The sequence below is a fragment of the Saccopteryx bilineata genome, chromosome 4, assembly GCF_036850765.1.
Source record: "Saccopteryx bilineata isolate mSacBil1 chromosome 4, mSacBil1_pri_phased_curated, whole genome shotgun sequence".
In the NCBI taxonomy this organism is placed as follows: Eukaryota; Metazoa; Chordata; class Mammalia; order Chiroptera; family Emballonuridae; genus Saccopteryx; species Saccopteryx bilineata.
The window spans coordinates 272,399,829-272,426,898 of NC_089493.1; the positions used below are offsets into that span (position 1 = coordinate 272,399,829).

General features: G+C 40.1%; 1 protein-coding gene across 1 annotated transcript in view; it reads right to left on the bottom strand.

The window, feature by feature from the left end:
* TPST1 (tyrosylprotein sulfotransferase 1) overlaps window positions 1-27,070 on the bottom strand; it is a 110,526-nt gene that overhangs the window by 30,963 nt on the left and 52,493 nt on the right. Inside the window, exon 3 of the mRNA XM_066274686.1 lies at window positions 206-404. Within this exon, the coding sequence (XP_066130783.1) occupies window positions 206-404 (199 nt within the window). The remainder of the gene's footprint in view (window positions 1-205; window positions 405-27,070) is intronic.

Sequence of the window (27,070 nt, forward strand, 5' to 3'; positions counted from 1 at the left end):
GAGCCAGCTTTCCTTAAAATGCAGTGGAAGACACGCAATGATAAAGCATTCTAAAAATACAAGTTTTTCTAATTTAAAATAATTTTCTGATCATAAAACAAAACAAAAGAAAACACACACCAGAAACAGTATTTAAAAAAATTTTTTTCAGGATCCAAATTCCGTATCACCAGGTTTCTCAATTCACTTTAAAAATCTCACTTACCCTTCTAGTGTTTTCAAGGATTTTGGGATCAGGTTTTCCGTAGTTAGGTGGATTGGCATATGGGTCATAGCCAAGTTTGGCAAGCATGGGTGCAATCACTGCCATGTCTTGTAAAACATCAGCAGGTATTTTCCCAACCCATTTTGATAGAGCTCCCACATTGACTGGCTTGATGACTTGGTCTGTTGATCTCTCCACTCTGAAAACAATATTAATATTTATTAATATTTATTTTGAATACCAAAATATATACTGTTAAAAGATCACTGAAAATAATTTTTGATAACTTTAAAAATTAAAAGTGTCTCAATTATAAAGCTTTTGAGACTAGTGCACTGATCAGGCTTAACACTGTTTACCACACATTTTTTAATATTCTATATTTGACAGTAATTATTGGCTACCTCAGATTTCTAGAAATAAGAAAAAGGGTCAGCTGCCTGATCAGGCAGTGGCACAGTGGATAGAGCATCAACCTGGGACAGAGCGGACCCACATTCGAGACCCCGAGGTTGCCAGCTTGAGCATGGGCTCATCCAGCTTGAGTGCAGAGTCACTGACTTGAACGTGGGATCATAGACATGATGCTATGGTTGCTGGCTTGAGCCCAAAGGTCGCTGGCTTGAGCAAGGGGTCACTCGCTCTGCTGGGGTCCCCGGTCAAGGCACATATGAGAAAGCAATCATTGAACAACTAAGGAGCTGCAACAAAGAATTTTTTTTTTAAAGATTTTATTTATTCATTATACAGAAGGGAGAGAGAGAGAGAGAGAGAGAGAGAGGAGCAGGAAGCATCAACTCCCATATGTGCCTTGACCAGGCAAGCCCAGGGTTTTGAACCGGCAACCTCAGCGTTTCCAGGTTGACGCTTTATCCACTGCGCCACTACAGGTCAGGCAAGAATTGATGTTTCTAATCTCTCTCGCTTTCTGTCTGTCTGTCTCTATCTGTCCCTCTGTTGGTCTCTCTGTCTCTTTTGCAAAAAAAAGAAAGAAAGAAGAAAGAAAGAGAGGGAGAGAGAGAGAGAGAGAGAGAGAGAGAGAGAGAAAGGAAGGAAGGAAGGAAGGAAGGAAGGAAGGAAGGAAGGAAGGAAGGAAGGAAGGAAGGAAGGAAGGAAGGAAGGAAGAAAAAGGGTTAGCTGATACCATCTACACAAAATGTGTTCACATTTTAATTACAACATTTAGAAGAACAGCTAGTCAACTTGAAATGCATCAAAAATAAAAATGGATAATGAATGGCTAGATGGACAGATATGTGATAAAGCAAATATAGCAAAGTCTTAATTGTATAAATGTGAATATTAATTGTATAAGATAGTGGCTAAATTCTTTCCATTCTTTGTACATTTAAAATTTTTCATAATAAAATATTAAAGGGAAAACAGCTAACCATAATCCACTAAGAATGCAAAATATTAATTTGTTCTATTTTTCTGTTGACTTCCTGAAGAACTCTATTTTCTCAAAAAGAGGAAGAAGTGCTATTTATGACTTCCAATATTACAAAATAAATGTGTTCTACCTTTTAACGTAGAAATCTATTTTAAACTTGTAGTAATTACATTTACTATATTTAACTAAATAACTCAGACTCTTAGGGAAAAAATATAACATAAAATGACATCTAGATACAAATTGGTTGTGAATTAGTAGATTTTGGCCAAATGACTATAAAAGTGCTTTAAGAGAGTTTTTTTTTATCATAATACATAAGTCATTCAAACATAGTATTCTAATAAAGGTAACCCCCCTTTAAGTATATGACTTCTCACTGTAGATAATCACTATCTGATGAGGAATCTCTCAGAGGGGCTCCCTGCCTAAAACAATAGACAAGAGAAAATGGAATTATTCTTCCCTGGGATTCTGTGTGGCCACTAGTTCTAAGTTTCCTTTTTTTCTCTCTTGAAAATTTCTCCAGGACTCCACTTAACCCCCTGCTCTCTTCATTCCACACATTTTCCCTGGTTGGCTTCATCTCTAGTGATCCTTGCCTAACTTTCTTTACCTGTGTAAAGAACATCCTGGTTTGTCCAGGTCAGGTCCAGTTTCTACCCGTAGCCCCAGCTTACTTATTAATAGCACATCTCACTCTCATAAATGTTCAAACTTGTATGATAAATTACATGGTCATGCTACTCATTTATGCTACCCTCACAAAACCAAGGTGATCCAAAACTGAACCCACCATCTTCTGCTCCAAATCTACTCCTCTTCATGTACATCTTATCTTGATAAATGGCACACCACCTATCCATAAGGCAAAGCCAGGATCTGGGATGGAACAGGGAAAAACTAAGCCCAGTTCAATAGACTATCTTTGAGTAGAACAATCTCTCCTCCATTCCTACTGCGACCACCTCATTCATGCCTCCATCGTTTCTCACCTAGATTACTACAAGAGCCTCCTAATTACCCTGGCATTTAAATAGTTGGCTTGTAGGCCCAACTATCTATCGTTCCACCAGAATATAAGGAGGATCTATGTCTTATTAGTCTCATTATCACCAGCACCTACCACATGAACATAAAATAGATACTCAAATAGATATCCTACATGCTCAAGAGAAGTCAAGAATCATATCTTTATAAGGAGGTCAACTGACACATAAAGTAACTAGAGAATATCCAGGTGCAAACTGGATGGTATTTATTGTGGGTGCATTAGGAATGTTAGAGAGTGAGAGCCATGTCTGCACAGATAAACATCTCCAGAATAAAACAAGGTTTATAGTAAACAAAAAATAACATTTTCCGTTCATTCTGTCAGGCACTTTGCATGTGAAATCTCATTTAATCCTTAAAACAACTTGACTAGAAAGATGTTATCAGTTCCCATTTGCCAAATCTGTAAACTGAGACCCAGAGAAGGGAAGTGATTTACCCAGAATCACACATTCTGGAAATAATGAAGACAGAATTTGAACCCATGTCTGTCTAACTCCAAAGTTCCCATTTTCCCCCGTTTCTATATTGCCATCATATTGATTATCTTAATTTTTAAATTCTATGACTCCCTGAAAGCCTCAGCCTTTTGCTCTGTGTAGAGTGAGCAAGTTGGTTCACTACAATGGTAAAAACATACAGATGTACTGTACACATAATATGTATATATAGTGCTGTGTCGGCAATGTTTAACCTGCTCTCTGGGGAAGAAAAGGCCAGGACTTGTTGCATTTACTGATGTCCGTGGTGGGAAAACTCTTACCATGGCTAATTTCAAGCTACCAACATGAAGTCATCAACTGTCTATGACTGCTTTTGTTCTACAACATCAAAGCTGAATAGCTACAACAGAAATCATATGGCCTGTAAATCCAAAAGTATCTGGCCCTTCACAGAAGTCTGTCATTCCCTGTTCAAGAGGATAGAGTTTTCAGAGAGAAATGAACCTGGTCCTAAAAGAAATGATTTTCTTTTTAGGCAACAACCTGCAGGTTGGATGGAACTCTCTTACTCCTTTGGTCCTTCTAGAAATTAACCAACACTTAGGTCTTAAGTGTACTGGGGTATAAAGTAGTTACCATTCCAGTATCCTTGAGTCTCACTGGGACCTTAAAACAGGACAGACTGGTATATCTCAAAACCTACAGCCCAGGCCCTGGCCGGTTGGCTCAGCGGCAGAGCGTCGGCCTGGCGTGCAGGGCACCCGGGTTCGATTCCTGGCCAGGGCACATAGGAGAAGCGTCCATTTGCTTCTCCACCCCCCCTCCTTCCTCTCTGTCTCTCTCTTCCCCTCTTGCAGCCAGGGATCCATTGGAGCAAAAGATGGCCTGGGCGCTGGGGATGGCTCCTTGGCCTCTGCCCCAGGCGCTAGAGTGGCTCTGGTCATGGCAGAGCAATGCCCCGGAGGGGCAGAGCATCGCCCCCTGGTGGGCAGAGTGTCGCCCCTGGTGGGTGTGCCGGGTGGATCCCGGTCGGGCGCATGTGGGAGTCTGTCTGACTGTCTCTCCCCGTTTCCAGCTTCAGAAAAATACAAAAAAACAAACAAACAAAAAACAAAAACAAACAAAAAACAACCTACAGCCCAGGCCCAGCTCTCCAGGCAAGGTATCTGCGAATCTGCAGGTTCTTCCCCAGTTCTAAGTGTCCAGGTTTCTTCCCACTGTAACATTCACAGGAGAAGGCTCTCTGCCTCAAAGAATGGGGACGATGCCAAGATCTTGAATGACTGAGGTGAATATAATCCTCCAAGACACTCGTTTCAAAAGCATGGATCTTCCCAGAGTCTTAGTTAAACACTACAGCCAGGCCAGCTGCCAAACCACAGGTGTGAAATATGATCCCCAGCAATTGTAGGAAACCAAGCCCTCTGGAGTAGAGCATCAGACTAGAGTGGACATGCCAAAGGGAATGAGTAAAAGGCCATCATCTATATGGTTAGATGAAATACCATTAAAAGTCATGTTTTCAAAGGTTATATCACTCTAAGAAAATGTACAGGTTATTTCTTGTGAAAAAAAAAATAAAAATGTTCACAAAACAGAAATTCAATTTTGTAAAAGTGTGTTATATATACATATTATACATATGCATAAACTTATATAAAAATGTTAACAATGAGAATAATATGAGTGTGATTTTTATTTTCTTAGTGTCACTCAGAAGTCTAATAACTATCCAAAGCTCAACATATCAATAATTCAAATTGAACTCCTGATCTTACCTCCTCAAATCTACTACAGGGGGTCCTCAGGTTATGACACAGTCCCATTCCTACAACAGTGACGTAACCCAAATTTTGGTGTAAGTCGAAACACTCCCTAGCCTAAGTCACTTACCTATCCTAACACAGTTGTGAAATCATAATCTAGACCATAAAAACACAGCTAAGCCACAGAAAAGGACATAAATACAGTGTGTCCGTAAAGTCATGGTGCACTTTTGACTGGTCACAGGAAAGCAACAAAAGATGATAGAAATGTGAAATCTGCACCAAATAAAAGGAAAACTCTCCCAGTTTCATACCTATTCAGTGCAGTTCAATGCAGGCTCACGCACAGATTTTTTAGGGCTCCTTAGGGAGCTGTCCCGTATAGCCTCTACAGACTCGTCACTGACTGATGGCCTACCAGAACGGGGTTTCTCCACCAAACTGCCGGTTTCCTTCAACTGCTTATCCCACCGAGTAATGTTATTCCTATGTGATAGTGCTTCGTTATAAATGCGCCAATATTCACGTTGCACTTTGGTCACGGATTCGAATTTAGCGAGCCACAGAACACATTGAACTTTCCTCTGTACCGTCCACATTTCAACTGGCATGGCCGTGGGCTGCTCCGCTGTATTCACGGTGTTACGCCATCATCTGCGCATGCGCACATGCTGCCACATCATCCTACAGAAACTGGGAGGGTTTTCCTTTTATTTGGTGCAGATTTACATTTATATCATCTTTTGTTGCTTTCCTGTGACTGGTCAAAAGTGCACCATGACTTTACAGACACACTGTATACTGTACTGTACACTGTACTATGTATTCTTCCACTGCATGCAACCAAACTAATTTGCCCACACAGTCTGTAAGTATGACGCTGTGTAAGCTGAAACACATCTCAATTTTTAAAAGTTTTTTTTTTTTTTTTCATTTTTCTGAAGCTAGAAACAGGGAGAGACAGACAGACTCCCGCATGCGCCCGACCGGGATCCACCCGGCACGCCCACCATGGGGCAACGCTCTGCCCACCAGGGGGCGATGCTCTGCCCCTCCTGGGCGTCGCCATGTTGCGACCAGAGCCACTCTAGCGCCTGAGGCAGAGGCCACAGAGCCATCCCCAGCGCCCGGGCCATCTTTGCTCCAATGGAGCCTTGGCTGCGGGAGGGGAAGAGAGAGACAGAGAGGAAAGCGCGGCGGAGGGGTGGAGAAGCAAATGGGCGCTTCTCCTGTGTGCCCTGGCTGGGAATCGAACCCGGGTCCTCCGCACGCTAGGCCGACGCTCTACCGCTGAGCCAACTGGCCAGGGCTAATTTTTAAAAGTTTTTATGGAAGTGAGTATCGTTAACTCGAAATGTCATATGTCGAGACTGTCGTAACCTGAGAACCCCTGTATATCCATAGCCTTTCTCATCTCAGTTGAAAGCAACTTCATTCTTCTGGCTGTACAGGAAAAAAAAAAACACTGGAATTGTCTTTTGATTACTCTCATTCTCTCACATTCTACACCAATCCTTCAAAAATCTTATCAATTATACCACTAAATATATCCAAAAATTATTACTTCTCAGTAACTACACTGCTGGTAATGTGGTCCAAGCCAACATTACCTCTTGCCTGAATTTCTACAATATTCTTCTAATAATCTCCCTGCTTCTTCCTTTAAATTCTTGTGGTCTCCTTTCATTATATAAGCCAGATAGAGCCTTTAAAAACACAAGTTAGCCTGATCAGGCGGTGGTGCAGTGGATAGAGTGTCGGACTGAGATGTGGAGGACCCAGGCTCGAGATCCCGAGGTCGCCAGCTTGAGCGCAGGCTCATCTGGTTTGAGCAAAGCTCACCAGCTTGGACCCAAGGTCGCTGGCTTGAGCAAGGGGTCACTTGGTCTGCTGTAGCCCCATGGTCAAGGCACATATGAGAAAGCAATCAATGAACAACTAAGGAAAAACTAATGATTGATGTTTCTCGTCTCTCTCTGTTCCTGTCTGTCTGTCCCTATCTATCCCTCTCTCTGACTCTGTCTCTGAAAAAAAACAACAACAAAACACAAGTTAGGCCCTGACTGGGTAGCTCAGTCAGTGAGAGCATTGTCCCAATACCCCAAGGTTGTGGGTTTGATACCCACACATACAAGACTCAACCAATGAATGCATAAATAAATGGTACAGCAAATCAATCTCTCTCTCTCCTTCTCCCTCTCTTTCTCTTTCTCTCTCTCAAATCGGCTAAAAAAAATAATAAAGTCAGCTCACATTGCTCCTCTGCTCAAAATCCTGCAACATGTATTTCAAAAAGTCCAAGTCCTTAAAATGAGAGGGAATCCGCACTGGCTGGTTGGCTCAGTGGTAGAGCATTGGCCTGGTGTGCAGGAGTCCCAGGTTCGATTCCTGGCCAGGGCACACAAGAGAAGCGCCCATCTGCTTCTCCAGCCCTCCCCCTCTCCTTCCTCTCTGTCTCTCTCTTCCCCTCCTGCAGCCAAGGCTCCATTGGAGCAAAGTTTGCTCGGGCACTGAGGATGGCTCTGTGGCCTCTGCCTCAGGCGCTAGAATGGCTCTGATTGCGGCAGAGCTACGCCCCAAAATGGGCAGAGCATCACCCCCTGGTGGGCATGCCAGGTGGATCCTGGTCGGGCGCATGTGGGAGTCTGTCTGACTGCCTCCCCGTTTCCAACTTCAGAAAAATACAAAAAAAAAAGGAAAAAAAAGAGAGGGAATCTGAGAAACCACAGAATACTTTTTTAATCTCACCAAATCATCCCCTGAAAACAAACCGGATAGCAAGGAACAACATTTAAAATAAAACTAGGTGACAAAGTAGCCCCACAACCCTTAAAATTCAAGTGAGTAGAGACAACCAACATAGCCCTGATACCTGCACAGGTAGGAAGGAAAAGGAAGCAACAGGGCTTCTGAAAGATAGCTGTACTCTGAAAATCACAGCAGACCTATTTAAGAACACCAGCTGAACCTGGTGTTTTGTACCCAAAGCAAAAGGTGAGTGCAAGGGGCCCTTGGTCAAGTCTGAGAAAGGACAGAGAAGGTCGGGAAACACGAACTCCTGAAGCCAACCAGTCAAAGCTCCTTTCCAAGAAAGGCCACCAGTTGAATCTTCTAGGAGTAGAGTCAGAATAGGAACAGAGACAAAGAAGCGAGAAGGTTCAGATACAATTGAGGGAGGGGTATGGAGCCAGGAAATTTCAGAAAGCAAGCCATCATCTTATTTAATACTTTATCAAAGCAACAGAAAAGGGAGATCTGTGAATTTAATAAAGATATCCTGAACCATTCTTCCTTCTAAAAGTTCAAGAAAACTATTTTCATGTACAAAGCAGGAACAAAAAGAGGAAAATCAAATCACATGCAAAGTTATTATAAGAAAAAAAGAGAATAAGGAGAATAACATCCCTACAGATAAGGAAAGCATCCAGAAAGACATGCCCACAAAACATGTGTATATTAAAATTGTAATAACTTATCACTTTAAAACAAGCTAAAAGACATTAAGAAAATGATACAAGATATGAAAAAGAACATAAATCATAATTACAAAAACTCAGATATAAAGTAATAGACTCAGCCCAGGCTGGGTAGCTCAGTTGGTCAGAGCATCAGCCCAATACACCAAGGTTGTTGGGGTTTAATTCTCAGTCGGGGCACATAAAAGAATCAACCAGTGAGGTATGCAAAGACACATGCACTCTTACGTTCACTGCACCATTATTCACGGTGGCCAAGACATGGAAAACAACCAAAGTGGATAAAGAAGATATGGTACATATGTACAATGGAATACTACTCAGCCATAAGAAATGATATATTGTCATTTATGGAAACATGGATGGACCTTGAGAACATTATATATACTAAGTGAAATAAGTAAATCAGAAAAACATAAGAACTATATGACTTCACACATAGGTGGGATATAAAACTGAGACTCATGAACATAGATAAAAGTGAAATGGTTACCCGGGGGAGGGAATGCGGGGAGGGAAGAAGACAGGGACAAATATATGGTGATGGAAAATGATTTGACTTTGGGTGAAGAGCACACAACGCAATCAACAGTTCAAATGCTAGCCTGACCAGGAGGTGGTGCAGTAGATAGAGTGGACTGGGACGCAGAGGACCCAGGTTTGAAACCCCGAGGTCCCCGGCTTAAGCTCAGGCTCATTCAGGCTTGAGTGCAGGCTTACCAGGTTGAGCACAGGGTCACTGGCTTGAGCATGGGATCATAGACATTAACCCATGGTCACTGGCTTGAGCCCAAGGTTGTTGGCTTGAGCAAGGGGTCACTCGCTCTGCTGGAGCCCCCTGGTCAAGGCACATATGAGAAAGCAATCAATGAACAACTAAGATGCCACAACAAAGAACTGATGCTTCTCATCTCTCTCCCTTCTTGTCTGTCTGTCCCTATCTGTCCGTCACTCACTAAAACAACAACAACAACAAAAAAAAACCCAGTTCAAATGCTATTGAGATGTTCACCAGAAACCTAGGTACCCTTATTGACCAATGTCACCCCATTAAATTTAATTTAAAAATTAAAAGAATCAACCAATGACTGCATAAGTGGAACAACAAATCAATGTCTCTCTTAAAGTCACTAAATAAATAAAAATAAAGTCACAGAACTCAGGAAAAAATTAGAAATAAAAAAGTATTAATGTTGAAAAGTCTGAAAATCTAATTTTGATTCTTATTTTTCTCCTACAAGTCATTTGCTAATTGCCATTCCCTGTATTAAAATATTTTGGAGCTACAGACATCCAAAATAATTAGGGGTCACTGAAAAAGGACTGGGATATCCTGACCAGACAGTTGTCATGAAATGCCATATTTCACTAAGAGAAACTAAGGCATACTGAAGAAATCACTGATTCCTGATCTGAGCTGAGCTTACAATATCTTGTTCTATGAGATAGCAAGGAAGTTATCAGACAGTACTATGATCATGGCAAAAGTATACAGCAGCCAATTTGAAGAATCTTCTAGAGACCAGAGATAGGGCAATTTGAATCTCAATTAAAGAAAATAGATTGAAATCATCAAATTGGTCTCTTGGGAAGATATGGTAAGGAACCAACTCATTATTTTGAAAACTACTACATAAAATATAAGAATCAAGTATTTATCATTCCTTTTTCCTATGTGAACTGTAACCAAAATAGTAGATGCAGAGACATATCACTTTATAAAAGTTTTCCAACTAATATATAGAAAAGAAGTCAGCTTAGAATATCAAAAGTTTCTAAGATCCAACAAGTTGATGAATTTAGGCACTGAGGATCATGGCAGCTAAAATCACACAGAAAATGATGACTACATGTCATGGACAGCCTTGCCAAATCAGATCTGGAGGCTGATTAATCCTCTGGATTTAGCTGCCAATTTGCATCAAGTACAGAATTCAGAAAAAGATCTTGGACAATCAGCAGTTCGACTGCAAAAATTTTGCAATCAGCAAAATTAAGATCGTAAATAATTTTACAGGCTAAATGACCCAGATTCTTCTAAAACTAAAGAAATAGTGTTTGGAAACTTATAGATTAAAAGAAACTTAAAAGATATAAAATTATTCTTAATGGGTAAGAATATAGTATATAGGGTTGCACAATTGGGTGAGAAAACTATAAAGTAGTATAAGGAAGTGACTTCTGGAAGGGCCAGAACAGGCATAGGTTTGGGGAAAAGAAGAAAGCATACATGGAAAGGCTCCTGGGTTGACTGCCAACTTCAATTTCTTGACATGAGTGATAGTTATAAGGGTGTTTGACTTATTAAAAATCATTAAACTATTTTTAATTTATCATTCAAGGGTCTTCAAGGCCCTAGCTAACATAATCTGACTTCCACAAACTCCCATATTCACACCGTTCCAGCCCCCTTAGCAACTGCTTGCTTGCATCAGGCACAATGCTCTCCGTTAGAATCCTTACAGCTGTTTCCTGACTGGAACACTCTTCCCCCAGATGTCCACGTGGCTAACACTCTCGCCTTCTGCAAGACCTTCCTCAGATCTCAGCTTCTTGATGAGGAATATCCTAACCATTCCATTTAACATTATAACTCGTCCCTGAAAATCCCCTGGGTCTTGGTCCCCTTTATACTCCTTATTTTCTTTCTTCCATAGCCTTTATAAACTCCTAATATACGATGGGCTTTTATTTAATATGATTTTTGTGTTTTTTTGCCTTTCTCCACTAGATAGAAGGCTCTATGAGGGCTGGACTTTTTGTTTTCTTCTCCTGCTCTTGTTCTCCCATAAGTCTCTGCTAGAAATGTCTGCCTTATGAATGAACACTTCCTTACTACTCCTATGCCCCATCTCTTGACAACAACCTGTTTTCTACTTTATTTCTCTCTACAGTACTTACTACTATCTGACAAACTAGACATATAACTTATTTTTTCATGGATGGTTCCCAAATGCCAATGTAAGTTCAGTGAAGAAAGGGTTTATTTTGTTTTGTCTTTTTTAACTGCTCTAACCCCAATATTTACAATATTACTTGGCATATAATGGGTGCTCAGTAAAAACATGTCAAGTAAACAATTAGTCATTATTATTATTATTATTATTATTTGTATTTTTCTGAAGCTGGAAACGGGGAGAGATAGTCAGACTCCCACATGCGCCCGACCAGGATCCACCCGGCACACCCACCAGGGGCAATGCTCTGCCCCTCCGGGGCGTCGCTCTGCTGCGACCAGAGCCACTCTAGCACCTGGGGCAGAGGCCAAGGAGCCATCCCCAGCGCCCGGGGCCATCTTTGCTCCAATGGAGCCTCGGCTGCGGGAGGGGAAGAGAGAGACAGAGAGGAAGGAGAGGGGGAGGGGTGAAGCAGATGGGTGCTTCTCCTGTGTGCCCTGGCCGGGAATCGAACCTGGGACTTCTGCACGCCAGGCCGATGCTCTACCACTGAGCCAACCGGCCAGGGCCTCATTATTATTTTTAAGTAGTTTTTCTATTTCCTCTTAAGTTTTTTTTTTTTAATGAATGACAAATGAATTTTACCAACAGCCTTTTCAGCATTGAATTGACATGATTATATGGTTCTCTTTAATTTACTGATGTAGTTAGTGAATTAAAAGATTTTTCTAGTACAAATCACTTTCATTTTTGAAATGAAAACTATTGTTCATAATAGCTTATCAATCTTTGATATAGAATAGAAAATTGATCTGAGGTTTTTTCTGTAATTTCTACTGGGTCCTGTCGTAAGTCATGGTTTCTTTCATAAAATGAACTGGGAAGTTTTCCATTTTCTTCTATGACCTAAAATAATTTAAACAGCATTGGACTCATCTCTTTTCTAAAGATTAGGAACAATTCAGTTGTTAATCATCTATGACATTTATTTATTTATTTTTTTTATTTTTTATTTTTCTGAAGCTGGAAACGGGGAGAGACAGTCAGACAGACTCCCGCATGCGCTCGACCGGGATCCACCCGGCACGCCCACCAGGGGCAAAGCTCTGCCCACCAGGGGACAATACTCTGCCCCTCCGGGGCGTCGCTCTGCTGCGACCAGAGCCACTCTAGCGCCTGGGGCAGAGGCCAAGGAGCCATCCCCAGCGCCCGGGCCATCTTTGCTCCAATGGAGCCTCGGCTGCGGGAGGGGAAGAAAGAGACAGAGAGGAAGGAGGGGGTGGGGGTGGAGAAGCAAATGGGCGCTTCTCCTATGTGCCCTGGCCGGGAATCGAACCCGGGTCCCCCGCACGCCAGGCTGACACTCTACCGCTGAGCCAGGGCCACATTTATTTATTTTAATTCTTTTTTTTTATTCGGAGACAGCGAGAGAGTCAGAGAGAGGGATAGATAGGGACAGACAGGAACGGAGAGAGATGAGAAACATCCATCATCAGTTTTTCGTTGCGACACCTTAGTTGTTCATTGATTGCTTTCTCATATGTGCCTTGACGGTGGGCTTTCAGCAGATCGAGTAACCCCTTGCTCGAGCCAGCGACCTTGGGTCCAAGCTGGTGAGCTTTTTTTGCTCAAGCCAGATGAGTCCACGCTCAAGCTGGCAACCTCGGGGTCTCAAACCTGGGTCCTCGGCATCCTGGTCGGACGCTCTATCCACTGCGCAACCGCCTGGTCAGGCATCTATGACTTTTTAAATGCAATCTCTTAGTCACTCTTTCAATCTCTTTGATGCTAATCAAACTATTTGTTTTCCTTCTATCTTGAAAAAAAAAAATCAGCTATTGTCCCTAGGCTTTCAACTGATTACAAACATACTTTCAAGTACTAGTATTCTCATAGGATTATTTTAATTTCTTTTATATCTGTGGTTATTTCTTTGTCTTTTATATGATATACATATATTTGCTCTTTTACCTTCACTGATATTGCAAAGGGTTTACCTTTTTAATGATCATCCTACATCACCAATTTTGGCTTTTATTTATCCTTTCTACTACTTTTTATCTATTTTATTAATTTCAGCTTTTATCTGCATTGACTTTATTTTTTTCCTTTTTATTGAATTTATTGGGGTGATACTGATTAACAAAATTATATAGGTTTCAGGTGCACAATTCCACAACATCATCTGTACACTGTATTGTGTGTTCACCCCCCCAAGTCCAGTCTCCCTCCATCACCATTTATCCCCCCATACCCTCTCCCACCTTCTCCCCCACCCCCTTGTCCATAGTTTTTTTCTTTTGCTCAATCCTTCCACCACCTCCAATTAGCTTTAGAATCCTATTACTCCTTTGTGTCAGATTCCATACCATTGTCCTAAATTCTTATATAATTTGGGTCTATTTCTTATTCTATTCTTTACCATGTATCAAGGCAGATCAATCTTGATTCACATGGACGGACATTTTATTATTAAAGTACCAAAGAAGGGTCTTATTAGAAAGGGTAATGGAGGTTCCAGAAGGTGTGTCTAGTTGAAGGCTAACCTATGGCTAAACAAGAAAAGTAGTTAGTTAATGTAAACTCACTGTGACATATATACTGTGTGTGTACATATCTGCCTCACTCCCTTCTTCAATAATTGTTCCACAATGGCAGGAATTTTTGTCCTTTTCACTGTTCTATCACAAGTCCCTTTAATGGTGCTAAGCACATAACAGAAACTCAATACATGTTTGCTGAATAAATAAATAAACTGGAGAAATCTTTTCTAATTCCCAGATAAAATCAGCATTTCTAGCATTAGATTAATAGTTGGTACAAGGTCAAGGAAAAGAATCTCTCTCCTCCCCTGATTAACCTTCCTCTCCCCTGTGCCCTTAAACATTCTGGGGTGAAAGCAGCTCTGTTGTGGTTTTGTCTCTGCTTGTTTTATATTCTGTGTAGCAATATCTTGGTGTTTGGCCAGCCTTGCATTCTTTGCAAGAACAGATTTCATTTCTTTTTTATGGCTTACAAGTAGTTGTAAAAACACTGGCACTTCGATTTCTCCAAAATTCCCTCACTTGCTAATTCTGCTTTGATCCTCCAGCATGAAATAATAGAACCAAGCTGGTTAAATGTTGCTAATAATTGCCCTTATTCCATTCTGGACTGCAAAAATAACATTTGTGATATTTAAATAGTACCTAAAGTCAAATAGTATATAAATCAGCAAATTCATCATTAGACCCAGGTTTACGTTTTTTTCTCAAAGGTACATAGTTTTAATGTTATATCTTTTTTTTTTTTTTTTTTTTTTTTTTTTTTTTTTACAGAGACAGAGAGAGAGTCAGAGAGAGGGATAGATAGGGACAGACAGACAGGAACGGAGAGAGATGAGAAGCATCAATCATTAGTTTTTCATTGTGACATCTTAGTTGTTCATTGATTGCTTTCTCATATGTACCTTGACTGTGGGGCTAAAGCAGACCGAGTAACCCCTTGCTCGAGCCAGCGACCTTGGGTCCAAGCTGGTGAGCCTTGCTCAAACCAGATGAGCCCAGGCTCAAGCTGGCGACCTCGGGGTCTCGAACCTGGGTCCTCCACATCCCAGTCCGACGCTCTATCCACTGTGCAACCGCCTGGTCAGGCTATATCTTAATTAAGGCTTTTAGCAGTTACAAATAATAAAACTGTGGTTGAATTTCCTTCTACAACTATTTAACTGTATAGTATTGTTTATCTCTGATTTGAATAATATTGACAGCAATAAAGACGCTATTTCTTCAAGATCTTAAAATAACTTTCATAACATAGAGTACAAACAGAACTTCAAGAACAGCAACATTTTTTAAGCATTAGACTCAAATTTTTATGTATATACCTATATAACCACCAACCATAAGAGAGAACATTCCCAGCCTCCAAAATGGCTCCTTTTGTGTTGCTCCCAGTTAATACCCCAAAGATAATCACTATTCTAACTACTATATAGATAAATCTTATTTATTTTTGAACTAGATAAAAATGGCAACTTTATACACTTGTTTGTATCTGGCTTTTTATGAAAAGGATAGTATTTGTGAGATTCAACCCATGTTGTGTGTATCGGTGGTTTGTTCCTTTTTTATTGCTGAATAGTATCTCTCTGTATGAATACACTGTATGAATATCCATTCCCTCCTTGATGGGCATTTGGACTTGTTTCCAGCTTTTGGCTATTATTAGAAATAGTGTTACTATAAATATTTTTGTATAAGTCTTTTGGTATAATTTCCTTATGTGTATAACTTCTTTCTGTTGCATATATACCCAGGAGTATATCTGATTGGTCATAAGATAGGGATATGTTTTGCCAAGTAGATATAACAAGTAGTTCTCCCAAGAGCTATACTAGTTCACATTCCCACCAACATTAAGAGTTTCACTTGCTGGCCCTGGTCTGATAGCTAAGTTGGTTATCCCAATATGCCGAGATTGCGGGTTTGATCCCTGGTCAGGGCACATACAAGAAACAACCAAGGAATGTGTAATAAGTGGAACAACAAATCAATGTAATCAATGTTTCTCTCTCTCTAAAAATCAATTAAAAAAAAAAAAAGAGTCCCTCTTGCTTATATCCCTGCCAACACTCTACCATTTAATATTAACCATGCTAGTGAACATGTAGGGGTATCTCGTTATGGGTTTAACTTGCATTTTCTACTGACTAATAATATTAAGCCTATTTACTTACTTAGAATTAAAAGGATGAAAAGATCTCATCTCAGTAATCTATTCACAGATAATAAACTTCATGAAGGGGCAGGACATCTAAAAAGCAGAGAGGAGAGAAGTGTAAACTCTATCCCAAGGGTCTCAAACTCAACTCAGCATGTGGGCCGCAGAGCAAGATCACAGCCATTCGGCGGGCCGCACTAGGTCTACAAAAGGCAACTGTTACGCAACACTTTTCTCACTGCAGTTGAAAACAAAAAAAAAATCAGTACAACAAGCACAATCGTACATGCAGTTTACTCAGTGTCACAAAACGACCAGAAACTGTAGTTCGCATCACAACTGCTGTTAACTAAGCTAATATCTAGCTAGGATGCTAGAGAAATGAAAAATACAAGTAGGCCCCTAGGCTTACTTAATTTTATCCAAAATATTTTGAACTTCGTGGATTAGTCTGCGGGCCGCACAAAATTGTTCGGCGGGCCGCAAGTTTGAGACCCCTGCTCTATCCTTATCTTCTTCAAGTAAGTGATGTTCTGAGGTCCTCTTTTTTTCTAAGGACCAACCAGACCAGTCCTGAGTTAACCTACATAATTGATTTTACTCATTTTTAAAAAGTTTTTTTTTTTTAATGTGGATTAAAGTCTAGTGTTCTTTCATTTCAGACTGAAGGACTCCCTTTAGCATCCGTTGGATACCACTGGTGAATTCTCTCAATTTTTTTAAAATGGGGATTATCTCTTTCTCCTTAATTTTTGAAGATAGTTTTGGCAGATATAGAAGTCTTAATTGAATTTGTTTTTTCCTCTTAGCACTGTGAATAAGTCATCCTGCTGCCTTCCAGAATCCGTAGTTTCCAATGAAAAAGCAGCTGTTACTCTTACTAAGGGTCCTTTGAATGTCATATATCCTTTTCTCTTACTGCTTTAAGGATTTGTCATCTTTTTATAGTTTAATTATGATGTGTCTAAGTGTGGACCTCTTTGGTTTTATCCTACTTGAAGTTCACTGAACTACTGACTAATAATATTAAGCCTATTTACTTACTTAGAATTAAAAGGATGAAAAGATCTCATCTCAGTAATCTATTCACAGATAATAAACTTCATGAAGGGGCAGGACATCTAAAAAGCAGAGAGGAGAGAAGTGTAAACTCTATCCCAGGGGTCTCAAACTCAACTCAGCATGTGGGCCGCAGAGCAAGATCACAGCCATTCGGCGGGCCGCACTAGGTCTACAAAAGGCAACTGTTATGCAACACTTTTCTCACTGCAGTTGAAAACAAAAAAAAATCATATGTGTTTTTCATTACAATTAGGGTTTTCAACCATTATTTCTTCAGAGTCTTTCTGTCCCATTCAATATATCTTCTCCTTGTAGAATTCCTATTTTGTATATGTTGGTATACTTGATGATGTGCCACAGGTCTCATAAGTTCTGTATGCTTTTCATCTGTTTTTCAGACTGGATAATAACAACTGACCATTCTATGTCTGCTTTCATTCTTTCTTCTTCCAGTTCAAATCTCCTCTTGGGCCCAATGATTGAATTTTTCATTCCAGTTATTGTTACTTTTTTTTTCTTTTTAAAATATATATATTTTTTATTTTATTGATTTGAGAGAGGAAAAAATCATCAATTGTTGTTCCACTTATTTATGCATTCATTGGTTGATTCTTGTATGTGCCCTGATTAGGGATTAAACCCACAACCTTGGTATACTGAGACAATGTTCTAACTAACTGAGCTTCCGGGCCAGGGCCTCAGTTATTGTACTTTTCAACTAGTTTGTTACTATAATTCTACTTCTATATTGACATTCTCTATTGGTGAGACATTGCTCTCATACTTTGCTTTATTTTTTATATTTATATATTTAAGATATACAATGTGTTTAGATATACAGAACATTGTGATATGATAACTGAAGTAAGGTTAACAAACATATACATTATCTTTTTTTTGTATAAGGTACAAATACTTAAGATCTACTCTCTTAGCAAATTTGAAGTATACAATATAGTATTATTAACTACAGTCACCACGTTGTACATCAGATCTCAAGAATTTATTCATTCTACATGATCAAAGCTTTCTGCTCTTTGACCAATATCTACCGGGGAGATGATGGACAAAGGGTGGAAGATTCCTTTTATTATTCAATCTTAGGAATGGGGGATGGGGGTTTAAAGCACACATAACCTGGGACACATCCCTTACTCCTTGCCTTTGGTAACCACCATTCTACTTTCTGCTTCTAAGTATCTGACTTCTTAAGATTCCACGTACATGTGAGATCATACAGTATTTGGTGTTCTCTGTCTGGCTTCCTTCACTTAACATGTACTCCAGGTTCATACATGTTTTCACAAATCACAAGATTTCCTTCTTTGTTAAGGTTGAATAACATCCCATTGTGTATATACACCACATCTTTTTATCCATTCATCTGTCAACAACACTTAAGTTGTTTCCACATTTAGGCTATTGTGAATAAAGCTTCAGTGAATATGAGAGAACAGTTATCTCTTTAAAATACTGATTTCATTTCCTTTAAGTATATACCCAAAGTGGGACTGCTAAATCATACAGTAATTCTATTTTTAAATTTTTTTAAGGAACAACTCCATACTGTTTTAGATAATGGCTATATCAATTTACATTCCCACCAACAGTGTACAATGGTTCCTTTTCCTCCACATTCTCAACAATACTTTTTATCTTTGGTCTTTTTTATAACAGCCATCTTTTTTTTAAAATTTATTTATTAAATTTAATGCAGTGACATTGATAAATCAGGTTACATATGTTGAAAGAAAACATCTCTAGATTATTTTGACATTTGATTGTACTGTGTACCCCTCCCCCCAAATTAAATTGTCTTCTGTCACCTTCTATCTGGTTTTCTTGTGCCCCTCCCCTCCCTCAACCCCTCTCTCCTTCTTCGTCCCCTCCCCCCTCCCCCCACCCCCACCCCGTTGCCATCACATTCTTGTTCATGTCTCTGAGTCTCATTTTTATGTCCCTTCTATGTATGGATTCATATAATTCTTAGTTTTTTTCTGATTTACTTATTTCATTCCGTATAATGTTATCAAGGTTATTGTAAATGATCCGTTGCCATCATTTCTTATGGCTGAGTAGTATTCCATAGTATATATGTACCAAAGATTTTTAATCCACTCGTCCTCTGACGGACACTTGGGCTGTTTCCAGATCTTTGCTATTGTAAACAATGCTGCCACAAACATGGGGGTGCATTTCTCCTTTTGGAGCCGTTCTATGGTGTCCTTGGGGTATATTCTTAACAGCGGTATAGCTGGGTCAAAAGGCAGTTCGATTTTCAGTTTTTTGAGGAATCTCCATACTGTTTTCCACAGTGGCTGCAACAGTTTGCATTCCCACCAGCAGTGCAGGAGGGTTCCCTTTTCTCCACATCCTCGCCAGCACTTATTCTGTGTTGTTTTGTTGATGGGCGTCATTCTGGCTAGTGCGAGGTGATATCTCATTGTGGTTTTAATTTGCATTTCTCTAATGATTAGTGATGTTGAGCATTTTTTCATACGCCTATTGGCCATCTGTATGTCCCCTTTGGAGAAGTATCTATTCATTTCTTTTGCCCATTTTTGGATTGAACTGTTTGTCTTCCTGGTGTTGAGATTTACAAGTTCTTTATAAATTTTGGTTATTAACCCCTTATCAGACGTATTGTCAAATATGTTCTCCCATTGTGTAGTTTGTCTTTTTATTCTGTTCTTGTTATCTTTAGCTGTGCAAAAGCTTTTTAGTTTGATATAGTCCCATTTGTTTATCCTGTCTTTTATTTCACTTCCCTGTGGAGATAAATCAGCAAATATATTGCTCCGAGAGATGTCGGAGAGCTTACTGCCTATGTTTTCTTCTAAGATGCTTATGGTTTCACAGCCTACATTTAAGTCTTTTATCCATTTTGAGTTTATTTTTGTGAGTGGTGTAAGCTGGTGATCTAGTTTCATTTTTTTGCAGGTAGCTGTCCAATTTTCCCAACACCATTTGTTAAAGAGGCTGTCTTTACTCCATTGTATTTCCTTACCTCCTTTGTCAAATATCAGTTGTCCATAGAACTGTGGGTTTATTTCTGGGTTCTCTGTTCTGTTCCATTGATCTATATGCCTGTTCTTATGCCAGTACCAGGCTGTTTTCAGTACAATGGCCTTGTAGTATAACTTGATATGAGGAAGTGTGATACCTCCCACGTTATTCTTCTTTTTTAAGATTGCTGAGGCTATTCGTGTTCTCTTTTGGTTCCATATAAATTTTTGGGATATGTGGTCTATATCTTTGAAGTATGTCATTAGTATTTTAATTGGTATTGCATTGAATTTATAGATTGCTTTGGGTAAAATAGACATTTTAATGATGTTTATTCTTCCTAACCATGAGCACAGTATATGCTTCCACTTGTTTGTATCTTCCTTGATTTCTTTTATCAATGCTTTGTAATTTTCCGAGTACAAGTCTTTAGTCTCCTTGGTTAAGTTTACTCCTAGGTACTTTATTTTTTTGGTTGTAATTGTGAAGGGGATTGTTTCCTTAATTTCTCTTTCTGACTGTTCATTGTTGGTGTATAAAAATTCCTCTGATTTCTGAGTATTGATTTTATATCCTGCCACTTTGCTGAATTCATTTATCAGGTCCAGTAGCTTTTTGACTGAGAATTTAGGGTTTTCTATATACAATATCATATCATCTGCAAATAATGATAGTTTTACTTCTTCTTTTCCAACTTGAATGCCTTTTATTTCTTCTTCTTGTCTGATTGCTGTGGCTAGGACTTCCAGGACTATGTTGAATAAGAGTGGTGAAAGGGGGCACCCCTGCCTTGTTCCTGATCTTAAGGGAATTGCTTTTAATTTTTGCCCATTGAGTATGATGTTGGCTGTGGGTTTCTCATAGATGGCTTTTATCATGTTGAGGTATGTTCCCTGTATTCCCACTTTGTTGAGAGTTTTGATCATGAATGGGTGCTGGATTTTATCAAATGCTTTTTCTGCATCTATTGAAATGATCAATTATGGTTTTTCTCCTTCTTTTTGTTAATGTGATGAATCACATTGATTGATTTACTAATATTGTACCAGCCTTGCCTCCCCAGAATAAATCCCACTTGATCATGGTGTATGATTTTTTCCATATATTGCTGGATCCGGTTTGCTAATATTTTGTTGAGGATTTTAGCATCTATATTCATCGGAGATATTGGCCTATAATTTTCTTTCTTTGTGTTGTCTTTGCCTGGTTTTGGAATCAGAATTATGCTCGCCTCATAAAAGGAGCTTGGAAGTCTTCCTTCCTCTTGAATTTTTTGAAATAGTTTGAGAAGGATAGGAGTTAGTTCTTCTTTGAATATTTGGTAGAATTCTGTTGTGAAGCTATCGGGCCCCGGACTTTTCTTTGTTGGGAGTTTTCTGATAACTGTTTCGATCTCATTTGGTGTAATCGGTCTGTTTAGGTTTTCTGATTCTTCCAGATTGATTTTTGGAAGATTGTATGTTTCAAGGAATTTGTCCATTTCATCTAGGTTGTCTAGTTTTTTGGCATACAGTTCTTCATAGTATTTTCTTACAATATTTTGTATTTCTGTTGTGTCAGTTGTTATTTCTCCTCTCTCATTTCTAATTTTATTTATTTGAGTTCTCTCTCTCTTTTTCTTGGTGAGTCTAGTTAAAGGTTCATCGATCTTGTTTACCTTTTCAAAGAACCAGCTCCTAGTTTCATTGATCCTCTGTATTGTTTCTTTAGCCTCTATGTCATTTATTTCTGCTTTGACCTTTATTATTTCCTTCCTTCTACTACATTTGGGCTTTACTTGCTGTTCTTTTTCTAATTCTTTTAGATGCAGGGTTAAGTTGTTTATTTGAGCCTTTTCTAGCTTCTGAAAGTGTGCCTGTAGTGCTAAGAACTTCCTTCTCAGTACTGCTTTTGCTGTGTCCCATAAATTTTGAGTTGTTGTATGCTCATTGTCATTCATTTCTAGGAATTTTTTTATTTCTTCTTTGATCTCATTCTTAATCCATTCATTATTTAACAACCTGCTGTTTAGTTTCCATGTGTTTGAGAATTTTTGAGCTTTTCTGTTGTGGTTCATTTCTAGTTTCATGCCATTGTGATCGGAGAAAGTGCTTGATATTATTTCAGTCTTCTTAAATTTGTTGAGAGCACTTTTGTGCCCTAACATGTGGTCTATCCTAGAGAATGTACCATGAGCACTTGAAAAGAATGTATATTCTGCTGCTTTAGGGTGAAAGGTTCTGAAGATATCTATTAAATCGAGTTGATCTAGTGTTTCCAATAAGTCTGCTGTTTCTTTGTTAATTTTCTTTCTTGAGGATCTATCTAGTGATGTTAGTGGGGTATTGAAATCCCCTACTATTATAGTATTGTTGTTGATCTCGTCCTTTAAATTCATCAAAGTCTGCTTTATATATTTGGGTGCTCCTATATTAGGTGCATAGATATTTATAATAGTTATATCTTCCTGTTGGATTATTCCCTTTATCATTAGGTAGTGGCCTTCTTTATCTCTTACTATATCCTTTGTTTTAAAGTCCAATTTGTCTGATATAAGTATTGCTACCCCAGCTTTTTTTTCATTTCCATTTGCATGAAATGTTTTTTTCCATCCTTTTACCTTCAATCTATGTGTATCTTTTGTTCTAAGGTGTGTCTCTTGTAGACAGCATATGTATGGGTCCTGTTCTCTTATCCACGCAGCTACCCTATGTCTTTTGATTGGATCATTTAATCCATTTACGTTTAAGGTTATTATTGATATGTAGTTGTTTATTGCCATTTTATTCTTTTTTTTTTTTTTTATGTGCCTTGACCGCGGGCCTTCAGCAGACCAAGTAACCCCTTGCTTGAGCCAGCGATGTTGGACTTAACTAGATGAGTCCTCGCTCAAGCTGGCGACCTTGGGGACTCGAACCTGGGTCTTCTGCATCCCAGTCCGATGCTCTATCCACTGCACCACTGCCTGGTCAGGCGTCATTTTATTCTTTTTTTTTTTTTTTTTTTTGCATTTTTCTGAAGCTGGAAACAGGGAGAGACAGACAGACTCCCGCATGCGCCCGACTGGGATCCACCCGGCACGCCCACCATGGGGCGACGCTCTGCCCACCAGGGGGCGATGCTCTGCTCATCCTGGGCGTCGCCATGTTGCGACCAGAGCCACTCTAGCACCTGAGGCAGAGGCCACAGAGCCAACCCCAGCGCCCGGGCCATTTTTGCTCCAATGGAGCCTTGGCTGCGGGAGGGGAAGAGAGAGACAGAGAGGAAGGCGCGGCGGAGGGTTGGAGAAGCAAATGGGCGCTTCTCCTGTGTGCCCTGGCCGGGAATCGAACCCGGGTCCTCCACACGCTAGGCCGACGCTCTACTGTTGAGCCAACCGGCCAGGGCCCATTTTATTCTTTAAAGCTGTATTCCTTTTTTGCTATATTCTTTCCCCACTTTGATCTGTTTACAGCAGGCCCCTTAACATTTCCTGCAGCATTGGTTTGGTTGTAATGAATTCCTTGAGTTGTTTTTTGTCTGGGAAGCCTTTTATTTCTCCTTCGATTTTTTTTTTTTTTTGTATTTTTCTGAAGCTAGAAACGGGGAGAGACAGTCAGACAGACTCCCGCATGCGCCCGACTGGGATCCACCCGGCATGCCCACCAGGGGGCGACGCTCTGCCCACCAGGGGGTGATGCTCTGCCCCTCTGGGGCATTGCTCTGTTGCGACCAGAGCCACTCTAGCGCCTGAGGCAGAGGCCAAGGAGCCATCCCCAGCGCCCGGGCCATCTTTGCTCCAATGGAGCCTCAGCTGCGGGAGGGGAAGAGAGAGACAGAGAGGAAGGAGAGGGGGAGGGGTGGAGAAGCAGATGAGCATTTCTCCTGTGTGCCCTGGCCGGGAATCGAACCCGGGACTTTTGCACGCCAGGCCAACGCTCCACCACTGAGCCAATTGGCCAGGGCCTCTCCTTCTATTTTAAACGATAGCCTTGCTGGATAAAGTAGTCTTGGTTGTAGGTTCTTGTTCTGCATTACTTTGAATATTTCTTGCCATTCCCTTCTGGCCTCAAGTGTTTCTGTTGAGAAGTCGGATGTCATCCTTATGGGGGCTCCTTTGTAGGTGATAACTTTTTTTTCTCTTGCAGCTTTTAATATTTTCTCTTTATTGCTTAGCTTTGGTATTTTAATTATGATGTGTCTTGGTGTAGGTTTCTTTGGGTTTCTCTCTAATGGAGTCCTCTGTGCTTCTTGGACTTGTGAGAGTTTCTCTTGCATTAATTTAGGGAAGTTTTCAGCTATGATATGATTGAACAAAGTCTCTATCCCTTGTTCTTTTTCTTCTTCTTCAGGAACCCCTATGATGCGGATGTTATTTCTCTTCATGTTGTCACAGAGCTCTCTAAGAGTTTCCTCTGACTTTTTGAGTCTTTTTTCTCTTTTCTTCTCTGCTTTCATGCCTTCATTCCAGTTGTCTTCTAACTCGCTGATTCGATCCTCTGCTCTATCTATCCTGTTTTTAATTCCTTCCATTGTGGTCTTTATTTCTGATATTGTATTTGTCATCTCTGACTGATTCTTTTTTATACTTGCTATTTCTTTATTTAGGTGTTCATAATGACCATCCATTGTTGTTCTAAGATCCCTAAGCATCCTTACAATCATTATTTTGAACTCCGCATCTGGAAGTTTGATTATTTCCATATCACTCAGTTCATCTCCTGAAGGTGTCTCTTGTGGTTTCATTTGGATTGCACTTCTTTGTCTTCTCATTGTCTGTTTTTGGGTTTTTTATTTGTAGAGTTGGTTGAGTCTAGGCTTGGTGTTGTCTGCCTCCAGTTTTCAGTTATTTCTAGGTCTTCTTGGGTTGGTATCAGCTGTTATCTGTAATCCATTTTCGGATTTGGGCAGCTTTGAAGTCTTGATTTGTTTGTTTTCTTAACAGTTGATAGTCTTTTTACTGATTTCAGCAGGGGCCTCCTTGAAACTGTATCCCGGAATGTGGTGGGTGTAACCTGAGACTCTGAAGGCCTCTTTAGCCAATTAATCTCTCTGGGGGCAGGGTGTTTTCTCAGCTTCAGTAGGGGGAGGTGTATCTCAGATCTCCATGGAGACCTGAGTTACTGCCCCTCCTCCCCACTTCTTGTTTTCAGCTGTGTCTTGTTGCGCTGATTGGAGCTGGATAGATGTCTGGAGATCTCTGATCCGGAAGCAATTCAGCTCTGTTTTGTGAAAGGTTCAGTCCCTCCCCCAGCTATGGCCGCCTCTAGCACGAATGAGTCAGCTTTTTTAGGTCGTCTCCTTCATCCCTTAACCCAGGGGTCTCAAACTCAACTCAGCATGTGGGCCGCAGAGCAAGATCACAGCTGTTCGGCGGGCCGCACTAGGTCTACAAAAGGCAACTGTTACGCAACACTTTTCTCACTGCAGTTGAAAACAAAAAAAAAATCAGTACAAAATTGTTTGGCAGGCCGCAAGTTTGAGACCCCTGCCTTAGCCCCTCACAGTCTGTCCCTCTCTCTTTCCTTTACACTTGGGAGATAAGCTGGTCTTTTCAGCACACCTCACTCTCTGGTCCCCAGGAAAGTGGCTGTGAGCAGTAGTTTCTGCTCTTTTCCCTTGTGTGAGATCCCCTCTGGGCTCTCAGCCTCACCCCCCCTCCGTTCCTGTAAGCAGGGGAGATTCAGATGCTCCCTACCAGGTTTGTTGTGGCTTCTTCTTTGCTTCTTGGTTTTTGAGAGTTGTTCTTGTAGTTCAGAGTTGGTTTTTCATGCTGATTTTTCCTAAATTGATTTGTATTCCAGTTTGGTGGTGAGAGCTGGGCATCTGGGCGTCTGCCTACTCCGCTGCCATCTTTTCAGGTCCTATAACAGCCATCTTAACAGGTGTTAAGATTATATCTCATTCTATTTTGATTTCCATTTCCCTGCTTATTAGTGATGTTGAACACCTTTTCATATATCTGTTGGGCATTAATATGTCTTCTTTGAAAAAATGTCTACTTAAATCCACTGCAATTTTTTAATTGGGTTATTTGGGTTTTTGCTATAAAGTTGTAGGAGTTCCTCATATAGTTTGGATATTAACCACTTATCATATATGTGGTTTTCAAATATTTTCTCCCATTTTGTAAGTTATCTTTTCATTTTTATTGATTATTTCTTATGCTACTTAGAAGCTTTTAGTTTGATGTAGTCCAACATGTTTATTTTTGCTTTTACTGCCTGTGCTTGTGGTACCATATATAAAAATCATTACCAAGACCAATGTCAAGAAGTTTGCCCCTATGTATTCTTCTATGAATTTTATTTCATGTCTTATGGTTGTCTTTTTTTTTAATTTTTATTTATTTATTCATTTTAGAGGAGAGAGAGAGAGAGAGAGAGAGAGAGAGAGAGAAAGGGGGGAGGAGCAGGAAGCATCAACTCCCATATGTGCCTTGACCAGGCAAGCCCAGGGTTTTGAACCGGTGACCTCAGCATTCCAGGTCGACACTTTATCCACTGCGCCACCACAGGTCAGGCTGGTTAAGTCTATTATATTCAGATTGATTTTTGTGTATAGTATAAGATTAGGGTTCAATTTCATTCTTTTGCATATAGATATCTAGGTTTCCCAGCACCGTTTATAGAAGAGACTATCCTTTCCCCATTGTTTTTTCTTATTGTCAAAGATGAGTTGACTATATATGCATAGAGCTATTTCTGGGCTCTTTATTTTGTCCCATTGGTCTAGGTATCTGTTTTATAAAAGTATCATACTGTTGTTGTTATTATAGCTTTGTGGGTCCTGAGAAAGAAGATGCCCACCAATAAGGACTCCTGGTAGTTAACTGGACTCAAATTTAAAAAGAGAGGCTAGCAGCCATTTCTAAACAAGGACCTCTCACACAAACTGCACTCAGCTATCTGCCTGCACTGTGCAGCTGCCATCTGAGCCAACCTTTATTAACCAGTTCCTGGAGCATGACCTGTGGTGGCACAGTGGATAAAGTGATGACCTGGAATGCTGAGGTCACTGGTTCAAAACCCTGACCTTGCCTGATCAAGGCACATATGAGAAGCAACTACTATGAGATGATGCTTCCCACTCCTCCCCCCCTTCTCTCTC